A 27,964-nucleotide genomic window follows, 5' to 3' on the forward strand; every position below is an offset into this window, starting at 1 on the left:
CTTACAACATCTGAACAGATGAGCACATTAATTAGATATATCAGTAGGAGATATTAGAAGATTCTCAGCATGGTGTTTTAGGGAATGCCTTGAAATTTGTTTAATTTACATTCTATTTCAACATACACATTGAAGAATATGAAAATTACATATTCCAATCTTCTCATAGCTTGCAGAACTATTTCATGCTGCACAGCTCCTCCTTACTGTTGGGGATTCCTCCATCAGGCTAGATCCAGGATATCACAATTGAAGCAATTTGAAAAGAAAAGTTAGAAATCTAGTTAGCTATAGTTTTTAACTTCTGCTGCCTTTTTCTCTGGTGATTGTCAGCAGCAGTCTAAGAAGCCAAGATTCAAGAGTAATTGAGAATTAACCAATGCTTCCAATCCAAATTGCTAATTACTGGCATATTATGACTGTGATGCAATTTTGCAAATAATTACTGAGTGAGGACTTCTGCTATTACAGTGCAGTCCCACTATTTTGAAATATTTCTGTAATTTCTACATTAGTTCTTTTAAGTCAACTGGGGACAATCTCAATAGCTTTCTACTGTGTTCCCAAGTCAGGACCAGCAATACAATGCTCAAGCAAGGGCCAGTACCTTTAAAGGATGGATAGAGACTGTAAGTTTACAGTTACTGAAGTGCTCTACCGTTGATACACTTTTGCATCCCACTCTAATCATTTCTTTTAATTATAATTTTAAAGGCCTTGTGGGTGAAAGTTCTGTATTTGATCTTAGTTCAATACTTAGTTCAAAACTTAGTTCATGGTAAGAAGTTTTGGCATTCATCAAATGCTACCTTTTGGAACTGTCACTAGAGATAAAACTGCAACTACTGCAGAACAATTCCCTGGATATCTGTCTCCCAAAATTCCATCTGTGCCCGTTGGCCCCAAAAGCTTAGCAACCTCTGCCAGAGGTTAAGTGTCCAACGGGTAAAACAGCAAAAAAAAAAAAAAAACCACAAACAAAACAAACAACCCCCCCAAACCAATTGTCTTTTATAAAATCAAAGAGGTAGCTGGTGTAGATCTTAACCTCCACACGTATATGATTTTGGGTGTAGTCTAATTTGTTTGTACATGTTGAAGGGAGTGTCAATAAATCAAAAAGGGACTGGAGAGGGCTTTATAGCAGCTGTTGGTGGTAGCTGAGCAGCTCCCTACTTGCCATTCTTTCCTGTTATTCTGCCTATTATAAACTAAATTTAGTCTATAGTGTGTGTGATGCAGGATTTGAACTGCATGCAGGATTGCAGTAGTGGAATATTTGTATAGGTCTAGGTGCTGTAGTACAAAATTGTGAGTTTTAGAGGATGTGTGCTGGCATTCAGATAGATCCTAGATCAGGCACCCCCAAACTCAGCCTTCCAGATGTTTTGGGACGACAACTCCCATCATCCCTGTCCACTGGTCCTGTTAGCTAGGGATGGTGGGAGTTGTCGTCCCAAAACATCTGGAAGGCCGAGTTTGGGGGTGCCTGTCCTAGATCATTCTTTCCTACCTAGAATTTTCCCAATCCAGGCACTGAATATCAATATGTATGGATATTTTTTGCATCAAACATACTGCTTTTCAGATATACTTTTGATGCATCACTTTGTTCTGGAGTGCAATCAGCTGATTCAGAATTACTTACTGTATATGTTAATTAATCCACTGTATTATCAATTCTAGCCATGTCTCTAATGGAAATTAAGGTTGTGAATTTTGGGGATGAATCTGCAAGAGCTACACATGACAAGCAGGATTCATTTCATACTATTATTAACACACAGTGAATTGACATTAAAGGAAACTCATTGATATTAGAACAAATGAAACAATTAAACACAATTTAAACTACAAACTAGAAGAAATGAGAATTGTATAAACTTGCCATACTAGAATAGACACATACATTTTATTCATAGCTGTGAAAATTCTGTTCAACTGTGTATAGCTATTTGTTCTCAAACTATGCATTATATGGGGCTCCCTATACCTGGGTGTTACTCATCTAAGTGTTACTCAGAGTACACTCATTAACATTAATGAACATTAATTTCAGTGCATTTACCCTGAGTGAAACTTAGTTGAATGCCACCTGGGTTACCGTATTTAAACTATACATATATACAAATATATGTATGTGTTTTTGTTTAAAACAAACATGGCTTAGACAGACAGCAAGCCTTGGCCCAAAGTGTGGCTGCTTAATTCTTTCATAGTTTTTTGGTTCAAAATCCCCAAGCTACTTCTACTCCTAGCTTGGGAAAGGTGAACTTTTAGCTGAAATGGTAAAACAGTCCTTTCTGTACCCTGGGTGGTAGCCACCTTCCTAGACTGATTTTGCTTTAAGAAGCACATGCAGAGAGGGACAAAACAGGGAACTCTGAAAAGTGTAGTATGAGTCTTACGATGTAGGCAATTTGAGGTGGCATACTCTGTCCTGATCTGGTGTTAGGCTTAGATCTGATTCTATAGAACTGTATCAATTCTTAATTTCTAGTTCATTCTGACTAAACTACTGTCAGCAAAACTTTGTTAATTATTCAATAGCTGTGAACATTTGTCATCTTGTTAGATTCTAAGTGAACATCATATACAATTTCTTGCTAAAAGATTGAGGTCTGGAAAGGAGGGGTGATTGTTCTTTCGGCTGAGGATTACATTGTAAGTATCAAATGCAAAGACAGGTTGCGAGAAGTACAAGTTTGATTAACAGTTTTAAATATTAGAAAGTATAACCTTTCTAATCAATGGAAGCTAAAAGACTAGAGTGAAAATCTACAGTTAAACCTAGGTTTAGAAAGTACTACTATTTTGTGTTAATACATGTTGAGTGTAGAACATAAGTGATGACATTGACAGTCATGTCTCAGTCTTTTTCTAAAACATAATAGGGAGAATGGACCTAGACAATTTTAGGGGATAATTTTTATTTGTTTGGGGTAGTAGAATGCCCCAGACAGATGCATAAATGTTATGTTGGAGAGAAGCACTTTAATATACTTCCCTGAAATAGTTTTTGTTTGGAAAACCATTTGGGACACTTTAATCCACTATGGGACGTCTATGGGTGGCACTGTGGGTTAAACCACAGAGCCGATCAGAAGGTCGGTGGTTCGAATCCCCACGACGGGGTGAGCTCCCATTGCTCGGTCCCTGCTCCTGCCAACCTAGCAGTTCGAAAGCACGTCAAAGTGCAAGTAGATAAATAGGTACCGCTCTGGCGGGAAGGTAAACAGCATTTCCGTGTGCTGCTCTGGTTTGCCAGAAGCGGCTTAGTCATGCTGGCCACATGACCCGGAAGCTGTACGCTGGCTCCCTCAGCCAATAAAGCGAGATGAGCACCGCAACCCCAGAGTCGGCAACAACTGGACCTAATGGTCAGGGGTCCCTTTCCCTTTAAACCAATATGGCAATTCTTTAACAGAAACAAAAAAGTACCACAATGGCAAAACATTAGTAGATTTAGTGAGGGTTTTGTGTGTTTTTTTACCCTAGGTGTTTTTTGTTTACAGAATGAAAATTTTGAATTACACATGTCTGAAATTTGTGGACATTGGCTGCAGCTGTGCAGGTGACCATATTCTAGTAGCTCTGCTTCTGTGTAAATTCTGCAATGAAAAGTGACCCTGGTGTGACTTTCAACCTAGTTTATGTGGAAGAAAGTTCAATCACCCAACACAACTTTTTCTCCACTCCTCCCCTGTCCCTTAAAGATTGTAAATGAGAGCTGACTCACATGATGCATCTGCTGTTTGGCTGTAGGTGGGGGATTGAATGTTTAAGTGTCCCCACATAAAGATGCTAACATTTCAAAGAGAACATTAGGGTTGGAATTCTTCTCCTTGGGCAATGAGATCACAATCAAAGGAGAGGCTACCCAGGGAAGCAAAAGCTTTGAACAGAAGGGGTGGAGCACACAGCATTCACAGGAAATGGACAACTTGGCACAGAACCACAAAATCTATTTAAAAAGGCAAAAGATACAATAATCATGGCTGTGACCCACTCACAACTAGTTGTGGTTTGGCAAAGAAATATGATTAATAAACATAAAACACTTAAAGATTTGATAATCATCACAATTGGGGTCAGTAGAGACTGGGTGTGGCCAGGTTGCTGCAGAAAATAATTGTTTTTTTAGCTGCTTTTTGTTTCTTTGCATATCGGGCAAGAATAATTGAATTTTTCTTGTTATTTTTTTGAATGCCTAATGTTCTGAACTGCACTCTTAATAGGTTATGACTATCATGCTTTCCTGAGCCTTTCATCTTCATTTTGCTACATTGCACTTCTTCCCACAAACTTGTTTATAGCTGTGTGTGTGTGTGTACACTTACACTCTTGTATGCATACCCATATGTTTACGGATGCATCTGTCAGCTGCAGATAGCATTTCATGTGCCTGAGAAAAGTGTTCTTTGACCCACCAAAGCTTATGTCCAAATACTTGTTCGTCTTGAAGTTTCACTGGACTAGCCCCCACCCCCCAGGATTAATTCTTGGCTTTTTAGACTGCTGTTGAGTCACTAATGAAAAATCTTTAAAAAGAAGGATGTGTTCCAGTTTTGAGTTGGTACACCGAGTACAGAAGCATCCATATACACCAGCGAACCAAGAGGCTGGCCATGTGGCACTGTCTGCTCTTATATTTTGCCCCAAGCTTCTACTGTAGATATGCCATTCTCTGTTTTATCATGGCCATGCTAGACATGTACCTCCAGGGTGAGCTGTGTTATAGCAATGACAAAACTGTTCTGTGCCTTCCAGCAGGGATTCCAAACTGCTCAGGCAGATAAAGGCCCTTGCATGCAGTTAAATCTTGCTTGTAATGCATTGAAAGTTTGGCCACAGTCAATCTGTAGCTGAGGAAAGTCTTGCTGGTAGAGAGATAGGATTTCTGAGAGACCTCTACAACAGCCAATATCCTCCTAGATGTGTCTATCTGTTTGCAGCTCTCTCTCATTCTTTAACCTCCTGTTAGACAAACTTACTCCAACTGCTGCAAAGGTCTGGGTTGCGCACACTTGATTTTTATATTGAAGAAAGGAGGTGGAGATTTTTAGACCTTGAAGCATATTGTGCAGTCCGTGGATCAAAACAACTGTGCTGCTTTGGTTATTTCCCTTAATAGACAATGTATTTTGTGCTCTCCTCCTTTTTTGTTATTGTAAAAATAAGTTGCCACAGTTGGCGTTTTGTGCAGACAAAATCTTTGGATTCAACCCAAAATCACCAGCTCAGGTTCTGAGTAATAACAACACGTGCTTTATTCCTTGTTATTGGAAGGCATGGGGGAGAGAGACAAGAAAGCATTTTCTATTAAAGAAGCTTTTATGATGCAGGGAAGAGGGCATCTAGAATTTGTCACAAGAAGGTAAACGATACTACAAATAAGAGAATAAACAAAAATTATGCAAAATCATAATACATGATATAGAGCCAGTTTTTCTGAAGGTAGCCTTAGTTTTCACTGCCAGCAACAAATAACAGATCTTGCTTTCTGAATTCTGGTTAAAGAAATAACTGCTGCTCCCCTGCTAAGAACAGCAAAAAAATCTGGGAAACTTGCCCCAATCCTTCTTTTAGCCATACAGAAGATACCACATTCTTCCTTTAGCCATTTTCGTGTTTGTGGTCTCTGCACTGCTGGAAATGTGCATATGTAAAGCTACCTACAGAAGTGTGTGGAGCTTTAAGAACAAGGTATTTGTAGCCCTGGGGAATAAGATGGATTCTTCTTTGTGCACAGATAATGTGTACAGTAATATTTATGTTTCTGTGGAAATTTTGAATGTGGCAATATTCATTTTGCTGATATGGACATCTATATCCTTTATTCACAAGAATATTGAATCCTATGCCATAGAATATGTATTTCTGGCCATGCAGCAACAAGCTACTCAAGCTACTATGTTGGTCATGGAACACACATTCACTGTTTGATTTTGTTCATGCAGAAGCCTTATGTTTGCTGCTCTTCATATATTGATGTTCAGTTTGCATATCATAGTTACCACCTCTGTTGACTACAGTACTGCTTTTTCTGTGCAGGAATGATTTCAGTCATTTGTAGGCCCTTTGTTACCATAGTATCATGTCCCCTTACTGCTGCTTCCCTGAGCCTACATACTGTACTACTGGCTGACACTAGAGAGGGTGGGTTCAGGTTCATCCCTCAATACTATTACAGCCACAGAGTCAAAGCTCATATCGGAGAAGTAGGCGTGGGGGAAGCAGGGGAGGAGAGAAAGGAACGTGGCTAGAAAGTGAAGCATTGTCCTTCAAGTCTGGCCTTTCACTTGTTCCCGCATACTACCCCAGCACAGCCTCTTATTTATCAAGCAGTGATCCCAAATGGAAGTGGGAGTGATTCCTAGGGGAGGGAGACAGAAATGGTTGATTCTTTTTCCCGCCAGTACTATAGGAACTGGAGTCTTTTTTAGTTGCACCATGAGGCAAAAGAGAAGCAGGAAGAGGAGAAAAAGGGCTAAGATTGGGTTGTGTAATTGTGCTGTTAAAGCGTGCGCACAAGGATAAACAAAAATGGTGGCATCTAGGTCTAATTTTGAGGGTTGCGGTTGGCAGTGGTTCAGTTTGTGTGTTGGGATGAGGCCCCTGACAGGTGTCCAACCATGCCAGCTGCTGAGGAGAGGGTGGCCCTCATGCTTCTTAAGGGAAAAACCCCCACATTATTTATTTATTTATTTAGCCCCACCCATCTGACTAGGTTGCATTCTGGGCAGCTTCCAACAAAATATAAAGGGACACAACAATTATTAAAAGCTTCCCAAGACAGGGCTGCCTTCAGATGTCTATGAAAAGTCATATAATTGTTTGAATTTTTGACATCTGATGGGAGGGCGTTTCACAGGACAGGTGCAACTACCAAGAAGGCCCACTGCCTGGTTCTTGTAACTTCTCGCAATGAGGGAACTGCCAGAAGTTCCTCAGAGCTGGGCCTCAGTGTCAGGACTGAATGATGATGGTGGAGGCACTCCTTTAGATGTGTTTGCACCTGGCTTTTGACTACTTACAACCAAGTGAAGATGCCTGGGTGCCAGGATGGCGCCTGACATCTCCACCATCTGGAGGTGCATGCCTACGGATCATTTGATCTGGACCGTTTTTACACGCTAATACTCCATCTTGTAGAATTCTATCAGTTATATTTTATCTGCATAATTAGAATGAATTTCTGGAACCAAAATGCTTTTTCTGTGCAGCCTAAGCAGAAGCAGTCACCATTAAGAAAAAGAGGTCAGAATATGCCAATATATATGTGGACTCTCCACGGATTTTTTCTTTAAGGTCTGAAAGCTCTTAACCTAGCTCAAGGTTGTCATCTGAACTAACCAGATATTTAACTGAGAATCAATCATAATCAGTCATATGAAAAATAAGACTTTAGAGCCATCTTGCCCCAAAATGGCAACTAGACATTCTGTTTTGACAACTGTAACTCCTTTTAAGGAGCCATTTGGTGTCTAGGTTATATACCTGAGTTTCTGACACTGTCCTCAGGTATATAGGGCCAAACTGTTTAGGGCTTTAAAGGTCAACACCAGCACTTTGAATTGTGCTCAGAAATGTACTGGAGCCAATGTATATATATATATTTTAGGACTGGTGGTGTGTGCTCCCGGCAGCCGCTCTTAGTCACCAGTCTAGCAGCCATATTCTGGATTAATTGTAGTTTCTCAGTAACCTTCAAAGGTAGCTGTACGTAGAGTGCATTGCAGAAATCCAAACAAGAACATCTCAATTTCTTCCCCCACTCCCCAATCTTGAGAAGCTGAAGAATCTTAATTTTTCATATATGTGGAGCATACTAAAGTTCTCAGTTTTTTGAGGTTGCAAATATATGTACAAAATATTGGTGTGAAAATCAAAACCTACCTATAGTGCTTCTTAACATTGTCATATATACTATGTAATTCAGTGGTACTAGATTTGTTCCTAGTAACAGCCGCAGTGGCGGATGTTGGGCTGTCAAATTTCAGCAGCTCCTTCTGGAATGCTAAAATTCAGCATCACCCCCACCTACCTCTCTTGCTCCGTTCTACATCACTGTTGACACGTCCCCAGTGTCCAGTGCAGCCGAACCAGTTACACTAGCCTAAAATTGCCTCTGGCAGCAGGGCTGGTTCCAGAAACATTCCTAAGCAGTAGCAGCAGACATAATTAACAACTGGGAAGGGGGGAGGGAATAAACCTTATCAGTAATGGACCAGCAATCCTATTAGATTCCAAATAACTATACTGTCTTGTAAATCTGTCTGGTTCCAATTGGCTACTTTGAAGGAGGAAGAGTTTAAGAACTGATGCTATTGCTTCTGGGTCAATGAAAAAGCTGTATGCCCACCTTGGCCTCAAGGCAAAAAACCTGTTCTCTAAGAGCTAGAAGCTCAGTGGAATGAGGACACACCCATGACTTCTGTCCAGCAGGTAGATAGTTTATACATGTGACAAACTGTGCAATACATTGGAAATTCCTCACCCTTCTGGTGATTTTCTACCTTCATATCAGTTTTTGTAATTTATTGTGTTACTTTATTTGAGAGCTTGGAATTTCTTAGATCAAACAGTGGAGGGGCAGAGGCCTTCTCACCCTGTTGCCTTACTCAGCTGCTTAACTTTTCTGTTAGCTTGATCCTTTGTTTCTGGGGCCAAGACACTGTATCAGCTGGAGCTCCCTCTAGTTTATGGAGCTGGCTTAGTCGCTGGGCTAGCTACACTTAGCTGCTGCTGAAGCCAATGATATCAGGTGGTCTGACTCAACTTCCAGGGATTAGGAATTTGAAAGGGTGGGGGGATTTAGGAAGTGAGGTGTGGACAATGGATGTCGACCAAGAGGTATGTGGACAGTGAGGAACTAGTCATTGATGCTCTGTTGAGGATTCATTTTTTAAAAAAGAAAACTAACTAGGGTTTACCTGGTTTTAAACTGAACTGAATGCTGAAATTTGAGTCTCCACAGAGCCTTATCTAAAAGCTATGCCTATGTATGATTCTAAACTGACTTCCACTAGCTAGGTTTGTATTGTGTGGAACTGTATTCATGAGGTTGGGGGGATTATTCCTTCTCCAAAGTTGGGATTTAGTCTTTTTTTCTTTTTTTCCCTTTTTTCTGTTTACTGTGGTCCTTGTAGTTTCCTTGCTAGGGTAGAGCTGAAAACTTTTGGTGAGAGAAGTTTGGAAGAGACATTCTTCACTCGGTCATAGCAGAGTTAGTACAGTGGCGGTTGCTTCACACACATTAAAACTTTGTTAGATTAGCATCTGGCCACATCCATCTTTAAACAAACGTTCCTCATGAAAATACTTCAGCTAGAATGCATTACAGACTCTTAGCTTTACAAATAGGTGAATGTTCTATCCACAGTTTCCAGAAATTACAGCAAACAAGTCTCCATCTGCTGGCAGTAAAATGAAGATGAAAAAGGTTCCAAACAGCTTAAGTCTGAGTAAGACTTAGTTGCCGCAGAGCGCAACTCAAACGCGCTCAACCCAAAGCACATTCAACTCGAGGTATGACTGTATAGAACAGCAGGGTAAGGTTTCAGTAAAGGTGTTCCTTTTTCCTTTTCCACTCCTCATCCTCTGCAAGAGTCAAACCATTCTACAAAGCACTTACTTGTCATGATCCTATGATCCCATTTGTCTTCAGTGGACAAAGCTGGGGATTCAGAGGTATAGAAGGGGTTTCCCCTCAGAACTGGCCCTATGGTTTTTTCCTGAGAACAGCTGGAACCTGAGGAAACCATTTTGCAGTCTTTGGATTCCAGGCCTGAAGTTCCAACAGAACCAGCACTGTTTGAGTCAACAGCTAGTGATCCTGATGCAGTCTCTTTAACTGATGAGACATCATTTACTAGAGGTGGAGGTAGTCCTGCAGCTTCATCTAATGCTAAATCTTGGTTTGCTGTTCAGCAAACCTTGCACAGAACTATCCAAGACATTTACTGATTTGCTTGGACTTTGCCTTATCAGAACCTGACTTCTGCTTTGCTTGACTCTTTTTTTTATCTGAACCTGAATTTTGTCATGCTTGATATTGTCTGACTAGAAGTTGAATTTGGACTTGCTTGACTTTTCCTTGTAAATTTGTGCTTAGCACTCTCGTCCTGCTTGAGCTCAAACCTCACCCAGCTGAGACCACCATCTGAAACAGACAACTATTTTGCTGTTCAAGGTCTTTGTGGGGAAACACCTCTTAGGGGCTGGTGTTACACTGCAGCATTTTGTTGCAAGTCTTTACTTCCATATTCAGAATTTGCATTGCAGAATAGAAGCCACACTTATTCAAGTGTTTGTGTTATTGCAATAGTCAGAATTTCAACTGAATGACTGTGCTATTCATTGTAATGTCAGAATGATAAATATGGGACTTATTGCTATGGCAGTAGTGCCACATTATATTAGTGTTTTGAATCAAAAACAAGCACATTGCAACCTAATGGGATGCTATATATGACTACGTGGTAGTAGTTTTTCAGCTCCTTAGGTTGCAAAGAAATTTTATTGTAAAATGGTACTCTCAAAAGAGCAATTACTTCATTTAGTTTGAAAAAACTGATGTGAATATAATTTACATAACATCTCATCACATTCTGAAAATTAATAATGCCTTGTATAGCTAAAGGTGTTCTTTGAGTACAAACTTGAAGTAGGATAGCAATATTTCTCAACAGTGGAGCTCAGGATTTTAATTTGATAAAAGAATGCTACTTTACATATTGCTAACCTTTTAAATAAAATTGCAGACCCTTCTGCACAACCCAGCCATGGACTCTCTAGGGCACATTTTGATTTTCAGTAGAAGAATTTAACCCTGCCAAAAATATATCTGTATAGGATATATTCTGAGAACAGCTGGGAAGAGCACTGTCCCTGGTTTGGCTCCAGTTCTATGTTTTGTTGCCAATCAGTACCTCTTTCATTAATTTAGCATTACTGTATTCACATTTATTCATATAGCACCATTAATGTATATGGCTCTGTACACAATAAAAGGAAGTAATTCTACCACAAAGCATGTACAATGAGTAAACAATACAATTAAAATAAGTTAAAATGTACTTCCACATTTTCAGACTCTAGATCCCCTCACCACACAGTAGTCATAAATCAGCCCTTGGAGAGTGATAACAAGTTCACTGTAATAGTAGTAATGGATTTCTTGTATCAGCAGGGGCTTCACCTAGATTACCTTTGAGATCCTTTCCAACTCAGTAATTTCTTATATCTAAAACATTTTTAACTTTTATCACTTAAAAAAGCAGTTGTTAATTGGAGTTATAAAATATAAAACTTGATAAATATATTTAGGAAGCTGAAAATTTCTTGGGTGATATCCACTGTTGGTTATACTCAGAGTAGGCCCATTAGAATTAATGGACTTAAATTACTTAGCACTGGATAGTACTAATTTCTGAGCAACTGATTTCCTGTGATCTTAAGGAATGTTAGACAGTTTTTTTATATAAGAAAATAGAATAAAGTCATTTTTAAAATTCTATAAATTTTTCAAATGAATCTAAATTAAGTATACATCACTCTTTGAATAATCAGCAAATTAGGTCATATATGATATGAAGGTTCCTAGTGACAGACCTTTGAACAATAGATTTCATTTTGTCTGACATGATTTATTATTTCATTAGCTTCCAATTTCCAACTTGGATTTTCAGTATGGTCAGTACGATGAGCTGCACACATTTATCCCCCCTGCCCCGAACATCGCTTCTTGTTGCCTGTATGTCCTAGCCTAGAATTTAGGAGTTATGGTTCATCACCAAATATATCCTAATCCATTTTTTAAAAACCAACCTTCACATTTCTGAAGAAGAGGGGGAATTGTGAGCACTAGGGTGAGTGTCTCTTTGAAAAGACAGCACTATTAAGGGAAGACACTGTGTGTTGAATTCCAGTTCTTTTGTGTAAGGGCCGGCGGTCCATTTTGTAGCATCAGAATGACAGGGTGTGTTCAGTATGATTAATGGAATCACAGCTCTGTGATTGACTAGCCGTCTGTGCTTTCTGTGTATTTAGAATTCTGCCACTGATGACTAATTGTGAAGTTAACATTACAGTAGAGGTTGAACTGCAGTTTTTTTGCTTTTAATAGCAGAGTGAATTTGTGCATCCCTCTTTTAGCTGTTAAAGTTTAGGTGTACAGTACTAGACTGCATTTTGCTATTTATAGGAAATAGGGGACTTTTTGAAGTTGAAATATATTCTAGACTACCTTTAACATAAATTGGTGTGCATTTTATTTAAACTCAGATTATTCAACTGTTGTCTGAATTTGAAAAGCAAGTTATCCTTAAGTAGTGAAATGGATTTGAGATTCCAACTGTACACAAGCAGTGTTCATAAAAAGTAGATTTTTGAGAAGGAAAGCCTTCACAGAACTTTAAAAAATTATAATTTATTAATGATGTAATTATATCCTTAGAAGATACAGTTTGTTTAAACTATTCACGTTTTTAGCTTTAAAAAGGGATTGGTTATCTATGGCTGTCAAGAATACAAAGAGCTGTTGTGATCAGCCATAGAGCTTTTGTGGCTGTATGCTATACGTAGCAGCAGTGGAGAGATAATGAATAAGCTCAAAGTGAAATCATTTTGGAAAAAATAGGACTAAAACAAAAAGCAATTTTATACTAAATTACATTAATTTTTATTTTGGGGAGTGCATATAATGGGAACAAAAATCAGCCTGTGTACTAATAGATGCACTTCAATGCAGTTTTTTATGGGTTTAACTCACCCTAAGGTAAGCACAAGTCCCCATTGATTTCAGTGGGAGATAGCTGTGCATTTACTTAAATTTTCCATTAAAATAAATGGAGTTAAATGTGCTTAGCTGTAGCTGGATTGTGGAACAGGTATGTTTTTGAAGAATACAAAAACATCAACACTGTCAGAAATTTGAAAGTGTATTTGTTACTATTATACTGAGTCTTGTAAGCCACACAGTGAGAGCAATATGTTCTGAAAGGAGAGTTAACAATTTTTAAATCAATGAATAAAATAGACTAGACATGTGGCTAGACATGTTGTAGTTTTTAATGTGTACAATATATTTTTAGGGCTATTCTTGCTTTCCCTACCTTGAGAGAGAACACTAAAAAAATCTATTTGTTTTTAATGTAATAAAAAGCACATTATTTAGTGACCTAGCCACCATCATCCATGCCTTGGGTAACTTCACAGATTGACTAGTGTAATGCTTCTAGACAGGGCTGCTCTAACTGTCAATTTCAAAACTTCATCTAGTCCTCAATGCAGCCAAAATGGAAGAAGGTTTTAGTTAGATTCATACGCACAAATATAAGAAAAAATAATATATATGTAATTTCTCTAAAAGTATACATGTTAAAGAGACAGAACATACAGTGACAGTATCTCTTTAAAAGAAACACAATGATAAAAATTAAGTGGAATGTAAACTAAATTGAATGAATTTAAAAATAGTATTTTTATGCAGGCAACTCCCCATTTGCATGGGGGTTGTGTTCTGGATCATTTTGTATTCATTTTGTATAAACAAGTTCATTAAAATAAAATAAGCAAACTTTACGTACAAACAGTTGTACGTAAGACCATTCCACCCCCTTCTGGTGTGGAAAACTGTACAGTCAATACTACATCAGAATATCGGTGTAACTGATCCGACACTAGGCAGAATTAACATAGCAAAACTTAGGGTATGTTCATATTACTGCTTACTCTGCATCCAGTTTTCTAATTGGATTGGAGCAGATTTGAGGATAAAACACATCAAAGAGAAATATTTGTCAAGAAATCATAGGGTTGGTATGGATTGTAGCTAAAGTTGGCCCAGCATACCTGAAGGAGCATCTCCACCCCCGTCGTTCTGCCCAGACACTGAGCTCCAGCGTCGAGGGCCTTCTGGCGGTTCCCTCACTTTGAGAAGCCAAGTTACAGGGAACCAGGCAGAGGGCCTTCTCGGTAGTGGCGCCCGCCCTGTGAAATGCCCTCCCACCAGATGCTGATGCTGATGGTGAATGCAGCAGTGGGAGCACATTAGATGTGGAATAAGCAGTAGTATGAATGTACTTTTACCAAAGGTACCCATACTTTCAGTGGTCACCTCTGGTGTTGGTTGCAGGATGAGGGATCAAGGACAATGGAATATTTACAACAACCTACTTTTGAAGACTCTTGATTTGAATTTCATTCAAATTCTGGATGAAAATCATTATTTAATTTTGTGCTTGCTTTTGTAGTTATATAGTAACTAAAATGTTATGCAAAGAAAACCATTTACAAATAGTTTCTCCAGTTGTTAATTCTTTATTGTTAATCCTGTGTTACCTGAAAGTAAGCCCCATTGTACGTAGTGGACATGCAAAGGTCATACTGTTCATTTTCTTAAGAAACGTATTTGTGGCATTAACAACTACATTTGTAGCATTCTCAAGTAAGGGAAGTTCAAAATGAACAGCAGTTGAAAGAAAAACCATCTTGTAGTTCTCTTGACTTTACATTACTGTAAAGAATGTATATAATGTCTAATTTTCCCATTATCAATAAGTGAGCAATGATCTTGGTAATTAAACCATGTTGTAATTTATCTCCTGTCTTTTCTTAGGTGTGCTGTGTCATCGATATCTCAGGATGCCACTGGTAAAAAGAAACATAGACCCTAGGTATCTTTGCCATACAGCACTACCACGAGGCATCAAGAATGAACTGGAATGTGTTACAAATATTTCCTTGGCAAATATCATCAGACAACTAAGCAGTTTAAGTAAGTACCCAGTATATTAAGGGACAGTGCATTTTGAGATAATGTGTAATACAGCTGCATTTTATGGTTAAACAAAATAAAATTACTCTTTTCAAAACAATTCATAATGTTCATCCCATCTTTTTTGAATCATTCCAAAATGTTCTATGTCCCCATCAATTGTGCATTTAACAAAATGTATGATGTGTAGTTTCATTGTTGACTTTAATGGTCTTAAAAGAACTGAACTGGCAGTTTTGCAAAGTTTATATAAAGACTATAGAAATCAGGCAGAAATTTCTCTCTGTACTCTGCCAACTTGCTATGTGTCTGACCCGCTATTTTGAGGATAATATTGGGATAATACAACTGCCATGTATATGAACATTTCTCTGTTGGAGAGGCCCCTTTTATGCCCTTCTGCCTTTCAGTAATTTTCACTCTTCATTTGGTTTTTGGTTTTTTTAAAAAATTAGATTTTAGTTCTGTACATATTTTCGGGCAGTTGTACTACTTATGGAGCACAATGACAATTGTTAGTGAATATTAGTAGCCAACATGTGCAGTTGCCATGCTAAAACATAGTATAATAAGGCTCCTGCTCAGTAGGCTAATAGTGTTAACCTTACCAAAGTTAAAGGGACTCGACTGATTTAATAAAAGAACAATTGACTTTTGAGACTGGTAACCTAAAGCAGAAGATTGGTAGCTCCACACAATTTTAAGGAGAGAAGGTTTATATTCCATCCTGGGGAAAGCTTAATGGTAGAGGCTGCTCCCAGGACATCCTGAATAAAGAGGAAAAGCAGGAAAACAGGTGGTTGCATATGTTTAAATTAGAGTAAACAAGAAACAAACCACTGATTTAATGTTCAGGGAAGGGGGGGATATGGGATATTATTAATGGTAAATTAATGGTAAAATTCAGAACCACTTTTCAACTCAAAAAGGGTCCTCAAAAATATAATTGAAAAATAACAATATACAAATAAGCAAAACACAGATTGTGTAAATATGAACAATATAAATAGATAATAGTATTTTGGAATGTTTTATGTGTTTACATGAGTACTGTTCTAGTCTATTATGCTTATATTAAGTAGGCAGTAGAAACCTCCAGTCCATGGGCCATGCCATTTTGGGTGGCCATGCCCAACCATCACTCACTTTATATCATATGACATCAGGTGCAGGATGACTAAAGTTACACCTGCAGAGGACAATCAGATGCCTTAACAGTTTGCTCCCAGTTGTTTCTTAGCAGCCCTGGCCTACTGTTTTTACATGGAATCGGAGCCACCTGGTGTCATATGACATCAGATGATTGACAGATGTGGGTTGGCCATTTTTTTACCCAGCCCATTGGACAAAAGTGGTTCTCCAACCCAGTCTTAAGTGTTTTGTCATAAGCCTTAGGGGTACTGGAAGTAGTCTATAAGACCTTTCCTAGTAGCACATTTAATGACTGATCATTTATATATTTCAGTTTTTGTACTGATCTTTTGCAAAAACAAAGACACTATGGCTCTGTTTAACCAGATAGCAAGAGTTTGGTAAAGCTGAAATAATATTACAGTCTTACCTGTAGAAAATTGAAGCTGATTTAATATTTCATACCACAGATTTCATATTTTCACTTGTGACCTATGTTCTAAAGTATGCTCATAAAAACTTGTTTATTCATTCCCAAAATAAGAATAATTTTTAAAACATAGCTGTAGGTTAATTGCCCTGAACTACACTTTGCTTTATGTATGTAGCAGAAGTGAAAAAAGGAAACAATAAAGCTTTCCCCCTTTTCTATATTAATTTTAAATGAAGGAATACTTTAGAACCCTACAGCAATCTTACTGAAATGTATTGTTTTTCCCTCTGAGCTGTAACCACTTCAAAAGGCTATCAGGTGGAATATGGTGTGTGCAGGACTGGCCTGAACTGCAACTGTTTCTAGTACATTTTAACCACTGTCATTATCATTTTCCATCCTGTGTCAGCCAAATGCATCCTAAGGAGAGCAGCACAGAGCTATAGCATGTGCATAGCTTCTCTAATAAATTAAAGTATTCAGCTTCTTCAGGGTCCTTGACCCAGAAGTTCATTATGGTTTCAATTAAAAAATGAGTATACATCTCTTTTTCCAAATATGCTTATCTGGTGTTTTTATACTGGAGTATTAGACTGAGTATTAGATTAGGGGAAGACTCTGTCATGTGTTTCTCACTAATTAAAAGTTGTGTATGGTTTTGTTTTGTTTTTAAAGTGACCACTTTTAATTCAGTTCTCTCCAAGTTGGGAGAGATGATAACCAGCACATGCATAAGAAATCTACTACTTACATGGATTATTCAGTGAGCTGCTGCCCTGTTCCCTGCATTACCACATTGAGTATCATGTCTTAAATTAGGTGATCACTGGAGTTTCAGGTGTACAGAGATAATATCAAATTCCAGATTCTAATGCTAGTTAAGAGTTTTGCCAAATACCACTGAGACTGTAGCTGTGGCCTGGATAAGATCTAGCTTTTAGCCACTAGTGGTTCCATCTATGTATCATTCTGAATAGCGAAAGCAAGCACATGAAAACATATTAACAGCAATTGCACTTCCATTTGTTTCTAGGATTTATTGCTCCCCCTTCACTATACAGCAATATAATAGTTCAATAATAAAATCAACTAAAACATTTTACATCTCAATAGGGTGTCAAAGGCCAGGATAAAGAGGTGTGTCTTCAGCATACAGCAAAAGCTGTACAATGAAGGCACCAGGCACACTTCTCTGGAGACAGAATTTCACAGCTTAAAGGCTGCCACAGAGAATGTCCTCTTCCATGGCCACTAGGTTGGCCCCTTGTCCATGATTAAGACATACATGATAGATGTTTTATTACCAGCAGGCCTAGTGTTTAACACACTACCACCATACCAGTTATGAACTATCCCCCTGAAAGATTGTCAGAATGGGAGCATGAGCATTTTCTTCAAACATTAACTTTGTTCCTCTGGTGGACTGTCAAGTTTCAGCGGCTGAGAAGTTCAGTATATGTGCAGGTATATTTCAATGCATTATATGGTTTTCTATCTTAAAATACTACAAGGCGAGCATTTGAGGATAAAATGGGATTGCAGGATTTGAGATTTTATAGAGGACAAGCTCTCTGGTAAGCCTAGTCACAATTATCTCAATAATGATGGGAAAGATCAAGGGATTTTTTGAACTCATAAGGAAGTACAATTTTTTTGTGTAAGCTATGAGCCATTCAGTGACAGGAATTAGCTTTTATATTGCATGAAACCATGGGATGTAGCAGGCTTTAAATATAAAGCCTGTTGGGAGAGAACTGTAAGTCCCAGTGAAATTCTTCAGGCAAATAAACAAGAAGTGACATTTTGAAATATATTATTGTATCTTTTTCAGGTTTATAATTACATATATGTGCATTTTAAATAAAAAGAAAGAAAAGATTTCTATCAAAATGTTTGTAAAACATTGATGATGGAGACCTTATCAAAACACTGAATGCTTGGCCAAGATAGTTGCATTTAAGGTTGCATGGCATTCAGTGTTTAAAAAAATTACAAAATGCTGTGCAAGCGACCATTACAGACCTGTGCCACTTTCTTATTTTGGGAACTCTGCTCTGGCAACTTTAATTGCATTAATTTTGATACAGCAGAAGACTGGCAACACTCCAGATTCAAAATTGAATCATGTAGTCATTGAATCCATTTTATTTCATTTGCAAATACATATTTAAACACTTCCTTCCATGGTTGTCTTATGTGCATTTCATATTTTTAGAGTGCTACTGATTACTGTAATTCTGCAGTGGGAATAAAGCATCAGATGTCTTGTTGCACCTGGGAGAACACCGAGTAATAATGATTGAGAAGGGAAATAGGGCATATCCTGGATGATAAAACAAAAAGTATAAACTCCTAAGAACAGGGTCAAGCTTCTATTAAGGAGAATTGCAATGTCTTAACTTTCTTAAATTGGCAAATTTTGATAATAAACAGATTTACTAAGGTGGACAATGAAGCCACTGGATTGGGTAATTCCTCCAAGTGACGGAGGCAGGAGCAAAGAATTATGGGAGGCAGGCTTATGTAAGAATGCCCTATATCAAAGAATAATTTAACAAATTTAGCTGCTTGTTCAAATTCTTAACCCTAACTTTTAAAAACTTTCCTTTGCAGGTAAATATGCAGAAGATATATTTGGTGAGCTTTTCAATGAGGCACACAGTTTTTCTTTCCGAGTGAACTCTTTGCAAGAACGTGTGGACCGTTTATCTATCAGTGTTACACAGCTTGATCCAAAAGAAGAAGAACGTAAGTTTTTGTGTAAATAATATTATGTGTGGTCTTGTGGATCATATCAGCCATAGTTGCTATTAGGTAAAGGTAAAGGTACCCCTGCCCGTACGGGCCAGTCTTGACAGACTCTAGGGTTGTGCGCTCATCTCACTCTATAGGCCGGGAGCCAGCGCTGTCCGCAGACACTTCCGGGTCACGTGGCCAGCGTGACAAGCTGCATCTGGCGAGCCAGCGCAGCACACGGAACGCCGTTTACCTTCCCGCTGGTAAGCGGTCCCTATTTATCTACTTGCACCCGGAGGTGCTTTCGAACTGCTAGGTTGGCAGGCGCTGGGACCGAACGACGGGAGCGCACCCCGCCACGGGGATTCGAACCGCCGACCATGCGATAGGCAAGTCCTAGGCACTGAGGCTTTACCCACAGCGCCACCCGCGTCCCTATAGTTGCTATTAGTAGTGAGCATATCTGGTGTGAGATGCAAAAGACAACAACAAAAATATTTGGGGGAGGGAGATTCTAACAGAAATTGGCAGGACGTTGTCTGAATCTGTGGATCTCCTGTTGCATGGAGCCTTATGAGGCTTCAGCAAAGACCTACCAAATGTTACTGAATTGTAGCAGCACTTAGAATTTCTCTGACGCCAGTGATAGTCTAGTTCAGAGCTTTCCAAACTGTGTCATGACACATTAGTGTGTCAGCTGCAGTGTGTAGGTGTGTCGTGCAAACACTCCCCACGCTCGTCCCCGGGCTGAAAGGGGGTTAGTTTAACCTCTGGTTTGCTAGTAAAACTGAATTACTGTGTCACGAAACGATGCATGACTAGAAAGTATGTCACCAGCATGAAAAGTTTGGAAAGCTCTGGTCTAGATGAAGGTGAACAAACTGACAGACAAATTAGAAATAATGTTGGCTGGTGGCCCTCTGCTTCAAGGTTATAGGGCAGCCTGTTTGGAATGAGATTGTACTTCCCCAAAATCAGGTTCATAAGTCAGGGGTACTCGTTCTGAGCAGTGATGCCAGCTTTCCAGCTAAAGTTGGATTTCACCATGGCATTTCATGCTTTAGTGCTGGGTAGTGCTGGTAGGGACGCGGGTGGCGCTGTGGGTAAAAGCCTCAGCGCCTAGGGCTTGCCGATCGAAAGGTCGGCGGTTCGAATCCCCGCGGCGGGGTGCGCTCCCCCTGCTCAGTCCCAGCGCCTGCCAACCTAGCAGTTCGAAAGCACCCCCGGGTGCAAGTAGATAAATAGGGACCGCTTACTGGCGGGAAGGTAAACGGCGTTTCCGTGTGCTGCGCTGGCTCGCCAGATGCAGCTTTGTCACACTGGCCACGTGACCCGGAAGTGTCTCCGGACAGCGCTGGCCCCCGGCCTCTTGAGTGAGATGGGTGCACAACCCCAGAGTCTGTCAAGACTGGCCCGTTCGGGCAGGGGTACCTTTACCTTTACCTTTTAGTTAACCAGTTTTACCCCAAAAACCACATAGAGGGTTGGCGACCTCCCTCCCTCTCTCACACACCCCACTCATAGTGTTACTTGTTATCAATTTGTGGAATTTTAAGTAGTCTCTACAAAAATACTATTTTGGGGCACTGTTTTGTATTTTATGTCTTGTAAACTGCCTTGTGGAGACTTCACTTTGAAATATGACCTAAAATGTTTAAATATATACAGTGGTACCTCGGGTTAAGTACTTAATTTGTTCCGGAGGTCCGTTCTTAAGCTGAAACGGTTCTTAACCTGAAGCTCCACTTTAGCTAATGGGGCCTCCTGCTGCCACCGCACCGCCAGAGCACGATTTCTGTTCTCATCCTGAAGCAAAGTTCTTAACCCGAGGTACTATTTCTGGGTTAGCAGAGTCTGTAACCTGAAATGTATATAACCTGGTCTTATTCCTCAGTCCTATATCCATTTTAACTACAGTACTCAAGGTTAAATACCGGGCTGGATCTCTTCTCTTACTAATTGATATCAAGCTCATGTTGATCTCTGAACTCCAATAATTAATTATGTAATTGACTACTCCATTTAAATCAAATGCATCCAGTGAATTGTGTGTTGTGTGTTGTGATTACCCACTCCCATACTCAAATTACTTCAACATGGACTGCAAAACTGTATTAATTGGTAATTTCATCAGTTGATTAACCACTTCTAAAACCAGCCACAAGTTCTGACTCCTTCCATGTTGATAAGTGATAGGCTTATCAAAAGGAGTGCTGCCATAAGCATGTTCTTCTCTAGTCTTCAGGTACATCAGTTGAATTCAAAAGCATGACCAACTCTCCTAAAAAAAGAACAGCTTCCCCTTCCAGAGAACATGGGCAAAGTGAGAGCAAGTAGGAAGCTCAGCACAACTACCAGTGCTTCAGACTGGGGCTCAAAAAAGGGCATCCAGCATTTTTAAGCCCCCAGGGGTGCAGATGTGTCTGTGCAAAACCGGAACTGCCTTGTGGAAGTCAGATGTGCCCAGGGTAACCCCAAAAGTGTGATGGTAGCCATGCCGCAGACCCTTCTTCCCAAAAAGTGGAAACAAAAAAAGCAGCAGCAAAAGCCAGAATTCCATAAATAAATTATCTGAAGTGGAACTCCAAATCTACCACCAATCAAATCCACATTATTTAATCCACACCAAAGTAATGGTTGGGTTGCCACTGGATTAATATATCATTGGAATTGGTTGAATTGTGTATTCCAATAAAAGAGTGACTTTTTGTATTCATCTAGTTTTCTTTCAGAGACTTGTGCTCTTCTCTGTCAACATCTTTCACAGTCAAGTAGAAACTGAAAATTCATGATTCATAGTGTTATTTCCTGCCTCCTATGCAAATACTTTTTATTCATTTTACTCCACTAGACAGCATTTACTTAGGCAGGCAGGCGGGGGGGGGGGGGAATAATTTCCAAATTGCTATGGATTGAATTTCACTTAGTTTGGATTGAATTGATTTAAATGATGAATTAAAATAGTACTTCCATATAGGTTTGTGCAAATAAATTAAAATAGAGAAAGAGATGCTATTATGATGTGCTTATAGGTAGAGGTATAACAATGTAGGACTATAATATAGATGAGAGGATGAAGCTGAATAACAAAACTATGTCCGCCAAAAGATTGATTAAAATATATAGAATATTTATGAGTCAAATGTCTGACAGTTTTCATATTTGGCTAAATGTTTGATCAAAATTATGTCTGTGTATTTCGACATTTTTGTGTGTAGAATTATGTGCAGTTTTATAACAGATGTTATGTACAAGTAAAGAATCTCAAGAGCAATGAAGCCTAAGTAAACATGATAAAAATGGGAACCAGAGTATGAAGTCAGTTTAAAAATGGGGCAGACAGTTGTAAAAATCATTGCTTAGTAAATAGGATGTAAAATCAATATGGAAATCTTAATTTATTATTGGGGTTATTTGTCAATTTGATTCAAAGTTTTAAGGATTGCTAGAGGGATATTAGAGTTTATAAAATTAGTTCTGTGTAAAGTAAATGAAAGTGGAATATAATTAGCCAAAATAATTACCAATTTATGAACCTGTAGCGCAAGACTTCTGTTAGCATAGATCCACAGAACCCTCTTAGCTTGTAGTCTTGCCTGTTCGTGTCAGAAGGCAACTGGCACTCAGTTAAAACCTGCCAGAGGCCTAAATCACGTTAATGGGATTATAAGCTGCCAAAGAAAAACGTATACAGAGAATCTGTTAAGGTATAGAATTCAGGTGTAACATGCAAAGAGGAGGCAGTACATGAGTCTAAGGCTCACCAGAATTCACGTGAACCTTTGAACCAAGACTGAAGAAGTCTCTTATAATGGAAAGCTGGAGAAATGACATGAATGAAGTGATAGAAAGGGAACTAGGGAAAAAACAGTTTTGAAAGCTACAAGATAGCAACTTCTTAGTAAAGTTGGTACAGAAGACTATAATTTAGCAATAGCGGGTGGTGCTGTGGGTTAAACCACAGAGCCTAGGATTTGCCGATCAGAAAGTCGGCGGTTCGAATCCCTGCGTCAGGGTGAGCTCCCGTTGCTCAGTCCCTGCTCCTGCCAACCTAGCAGTTCGAAAGCACATCAAAGTGCAAGTAGATAAATAGGTGCTGCTCCAGCGGGAAGGTAAACGGCGTTTCCGTGTGCTGCTGTGGTTCACCAGAAGCGGCTTAGTCATGCTGGCCACATGACCCGGAAGCTGTACGCCAGCTCCCTCGGCCAATAAAGCGAGATGAGCGCCGCAACCCCAGAGTCGGCCACAACTAGACCTAATGGTCAGGGGTCCCAGTACTTTTAATATGTCAAGGATGATGCAAATGGAACAATGGAGGCCAGGCTGAAAGAAAATACAGTGGGACCTTGGGTTACATACTGTCCTCCTTATGAATGCTTTGGGTAACAAGCTCCGCTAACCCAGAAGTAGATGTCCCTAGTTGCGAACTTTGCCCCTGGATGTGAGTGTAAGTTGTAAGCTGGCGGCAGCAGCAGGAGGCCCCATTAGTGAAACGTGCCTCATGTTAAGAACAGTTTCCGCTTAAGAATGGACCTCCGGAACAGAATAAGTTTGTAACCAGAAGAGTCTTCTCTTGTACTGAAGAGTCTTCTCTAAAATGCAGCATAGTTCTAAAAACAGCATAGTAAGTAGAAGATGAAATCTAGAAGGCAATTTTCTTATTGTAAAAGCTGAGAAGCTAATTCCTATAAAGGTGTTTCCAGACAGATTACTTAGCTTTAGCTGTAGAGGCAATTTGCCGAAAGTGCAAACAGAATGTTATTTTGATGTCCAAAGTATTGTTATCTCCCCAAAGGAATCGGAAGGGATAAAAATTAAACAGTAAGCAAGACCAGTTGATATATAATCATAGTCAGTCATCCTGAAGATAGACATAGCCAGACAAGGAATATTTTGCATGATTGAAGTGCTTAGACTGCTCATATAAAATTTAAACAGTCATTTTAACTTTTTTTTCCAGACATAGGCTTTTGTCAGCCCATTTTTAAAAAAACATCCTGATGTTGTCAGGAGGAGTCTCTAAATCTATAGATTCAGTGTTAGTGTGTTGTTATCAGGCCCCAAATTTTTTTTAGCCCTACCATCTACTCATCCTGTGCTATGAAGATCATGGTGTTCCACAAGACACTGCAGAAAAGTACCTTCAAAGGATGTCCTCAGTTCTGTTCAAATTGCCTTTAAAGACATGACTAGTAATATGGGAGTAATGCTCATTGCTTTGCTACTCCAAATTATGCATATATATTTAAATACAGGCAACCCCCCATTTACATGGGGGTTCTGTTCTGATGCACTGCATGCGTCAGTGAAATTGTGTACATTTGAAACACCATTGAAAAAGCCTGTAAAAAACCAGTTCTGCCCCAATCCCATTCTGCCCCTTTTCATACCATTTTTGGGTCACTACCAGGTTCGTGGCAAATGCATGTATGTGCAGTCGTGCACATATTGAACACACATAAATGGGGAGTTGTCTGTACAGAATTGCATGGAATCTTCATTGTATGTGATCATGATTTCTTTTTGTAACTTTATTTTTAATGATTCAGCAACAATAATTTCCACAATCTACTTGTGTCTTATGAGCTACAATTGTCAAATACAACTTTTGCCTCCTAATGCAACATTTATATCTCACTATCTAAATGTTGATGGTTTTTTTCAGTTTCACTGCAAGATATAACAATGAGAAAAGCTTTCCGAAGTTCCACAACTCAAGATCAGCAGCTTTTTGACCGCAAGAGTCTGCCCATTCCTTTGCAAGAGACTTATGACACATGTGAACAGCCTCCTCCACTCAACATACTTACCCCTTACAGGTCAGTGTGAAAAAATGCGCAGAATGCATTTTAATTTTTCAATTAGTAAGAACCCTTTAATCAAGCGAATGAGTTTAATTTGGGAACTGGAGTTTTGTGTAGCTTGATTCTTATTTTGTTTTCAGTTTTTACTAGGGCAGCTAATCATTCTAAGATTACTTTTTGCATGTTCCATTAATTGTGATGACACAGTCTCTGAGAATGCATAACTGTTGTCTTCTTCACTGTGAAATCGTACTAGTGGTTCAACCAAATTCCTAGCATTCATGTAAATATCAGGTATGATGGGTTTAGTCTTCTAGCCTCGTACTTTAATCTTGTCCACAGCCCTACAAATACTCAGCCCACATTGTAGAGGAGAAGTGATGTTGTTGAGGGTTTTGTTTGTGATACAGTACTGCACAGGAACCTGTTATCAGGGCTACGGCCTGTAACATTTGATTTAAAATGCAATAAAACTGCTAGCATATTTGCAAAGCTAAAGAGGGTCTGGTACAGCTTCAAATTGGATAAGGGACTGCATGATGAGATTCCTGAATGGTAGGAGCTTGGATAAGATGACCCCCAGGGTCCCTTCCAACTAAACCATTCTATTACTTCTATGCAGAGTACATTTTCAAGCCCAGTGCTGGGGCCCTCAGATGGGGCACTGACTTGCAGCCCAGAGGGACCCAGAGACCCATTGGCTACTCTCCCTTCCAGGACCCCAACCAAATGCATTGGATGGGCAAACTAGTGCTGCTGCAGCACTGACAGAGCAATTCAAAAGCCCATAAGAATGCTTTGGGTAATGCAGCCAGCTGATTGGATGCAGTGGGGTAATCAAGCTGCCCGGTTGGCTGGAGTTAGAGGGAGGGCCTCTTCACCCTTCTCCCAGATGGATGGGTGGTGACTGAAGCCTCCTCTTCATTGCTTTAATGAAGAGAGAGCAGAGTCCAGCTGAAAAAGCCTGATGGGACCTGATCTTCTCTTCTCTCCCCCACCCCATGGCAGCTTCCTTATCTCCCTTCCTTTCCCAAGATCCACTCTCAGCTTGAATTTGTGTACACACACTTGTTCAACCTCTACATGTCTTTTCTTTTTTGGTACATGTAGAAAACTTCATTTTCCCTCCCCTCTTCCATATACTATTTGTTTGTGCCGTCCCCCTAAGAACAATCAATTTCTCTTATTGTTCACTTTATATAATGAAAATTATATAAACCTCACACCCTTCAAATTGTTAGGATTTTCTTTCCTTAATTGGGAGGTGAGGGTTCAGCAGTCTCCTTTTTGCTGTTACATGCTGTTACATGCTGTTACATGTTACAAGCCATATTTTATATTTATTTAGTAACATGTTTTATCTAATAATCTTATTTTTCCTTTAGAGATGATGGAAAAGAGGGTTTGAAGTTTTACACCAATCCTTCCTATTTCTTTGATCTATGGAAAGAAAAGATGTTACAAGACACAGAAGACAAAAGAAAGGAAAAAAGAAAGCAAAAGGTATTATCCTCCTAGGAAATGAGTTACGTTACGTGGTCCTGAAGGATGCCCTGCTATTAAGAAAATTTAACATCACATGAATAGAACAAATTTTTCAGATTTGCACTATATTTTATTGGTTTTATTCCAATCATTTGCTTCTCATTTTTTTTAACTAAAATTGACCAAAGCAACCAACAAAGCAAGACAAACCACAATAAAACAATCATTAAAATCAAACATGCTGTCATAAAAATCCAGGAGGCAGAATAACACAAATAAAAAACATCCATAAAAGCCTTCTGAATGGGAGAAATTATCAAAGACCTTCTAAACACAGGAAGAGAAAAGATGCTGCTACTTTACAAAAGAAAAGAAAGGATGCTGCTGAGATATAGCCTAGTAATCTCAACCCAGTCTGGAAGCAGTTTCCCTTGTGTCAGGCAGAGGTTGTTCCCCATTCTCATGTTAGCTGCCAAGATGGAAAATAAAAATATTTAGAAGGATTAAATCAAAATTTAATATGGTATAGTCAAATCTGGTCCATTGCTATTGCTGAAAAATTAACTCATAAATTAAGGTATACTAGAGGACAAACAAAAAAGATTCTCTTTCAGCTATGTGGGAGATTTTTATTTTATATACAGTATTAATGATAACAAAGTTCAAACTCCTGTGAAATATGCTACTGCGTTCTTAGTAACTTTTCAGCTTTAAGTGAGCATATCATGAGACTGAGGACAATATCCTGGTATTTATAAATAAAGCAAATATTTTAAAAGATGTCACTGCACCAATAATTATTTTTTCCAGGGATTTTATTTATTTATTTTATAAAATGTATGCGTCACTGGATTGTAGAAAAACCCCTCAAAAAAGATTTGTATATGTGTTTGGGTTTAATTTTCTTTCTTTCTTTCTTTCTTAATTTGTGTATGTTTTTGAAGTGTATTAATTTATTTTAAGAAAAAACACTCAGGTAATCCATTCTCTTGCATGACATCTTATATAATGTCAGATAAAGGGGATGAGTGCTTATATAGATGAAATGCATGTTTCTACTCCTTATGGCCTCTGTTCAAACACTTTCTTCAGTGTTTCTCAATTAGCATGATTTACAAAGCATAATAAACCTTTGCATTAATAGCTGAAGCAATTAAAAATGTACATATAAATGTTTGAATCAGTTGTAGTGATAAACCTTACTGATCTATTTTGAATTTTGTATTTGTCCTATAATTAAGTAATTTTGTTGGTGTTATAACAGATTGTATTATAGTTTTCCAGGAAGAACAGTTGTCAATTTATTTTTTGTGCTATTTTGTAGCAGAAGAATCTAGATCGTCCTCATGAACCGGAAAAAGTGCCGCGGGCTCCTCATGACAGGCGCAGAGAGTGGCAGAAGTTAGCCCTGGGTCCAGAGCTTGCTGAAGATGACGCCAGTCTCTTACATAAGCACATTGAAATTGCTAATGGCCCGGCGTCACATTTTGAGACGAGGTTTTCTTTTTTACTTCTTACTTTTAGTAGCTAATTATTTTGTATATTAGTTATAAAAACATAAGGATTGGCCAGTTTGTAAAATAATTTTTCCTA

At 38.9% G+C, this 27,964-nt stretch overlaps 2 protein-coding genes across 4 annotated transcripts in view; one reads left to right on the plus strand and one right to left on the minus strand.

Annotated features, from left to right (window-relative positions):
• The window catches only part of CDC40 (cell division cycle 40), an 86,766-nt gene that overhangs the window by 49,526 nt on the left and 9,276 nt on the right, over positions 1-27,964 (minus strand). The window lies entirely within an intron of this gene.
• The window catches only part of WASF1 (WASP family member 1), a 43,272-nt gene that overhangs the window by 9,709 nt on the left and 5,599 nt on the right, over positions 1-27,964 (plus strand). For 2 of the 3 annotated variants that reach the window (XM_028723160.2, XM_028723159.2), the window contains 5 exons: positions 14,624-14,782; positions 18,960-19,094; positions 24,748-24,901; positions 26,272-26,389; positions 27,696-27,868. In XM_028723160.2, coding sequence (XP_028578993.1) covers positions 14,650-14,782; positions 18,960-19,094; positions 24,748-24,901; positions 26,272-26,389; positions 27,696-27,868 — 713 coding nt within the window. In that variant the 5' untranslated portion in view covers positions 14,624-14,649. Of the gene's footprint in view, positions 1-2,575; positions 2,665-3,515; positions 3,575-14,623; positions 14,783-18,959; positions 19,095-24,747; positions 24,902-26,271; positions 26,390-27,695; positions 27,869-27,964 lie in introns of all 3 variants that reach the window. The other variant, XM_028723158.2, reaches the window with a different exon arrangement.

Source organism: Podarcis muralis, chromosome 3 (genome assembly GCF_964188315.1).
Source record: "Podarcis muralis chromosome 3, rPodMur119.hap1.1, whole genome shotgun sequence".
Lineage (NCBI taxonomy): Eukaryota > Metazoa > Chordata > Lepidosauria > Squamata > Lacertidae > Podarcis > Podarcis muralis.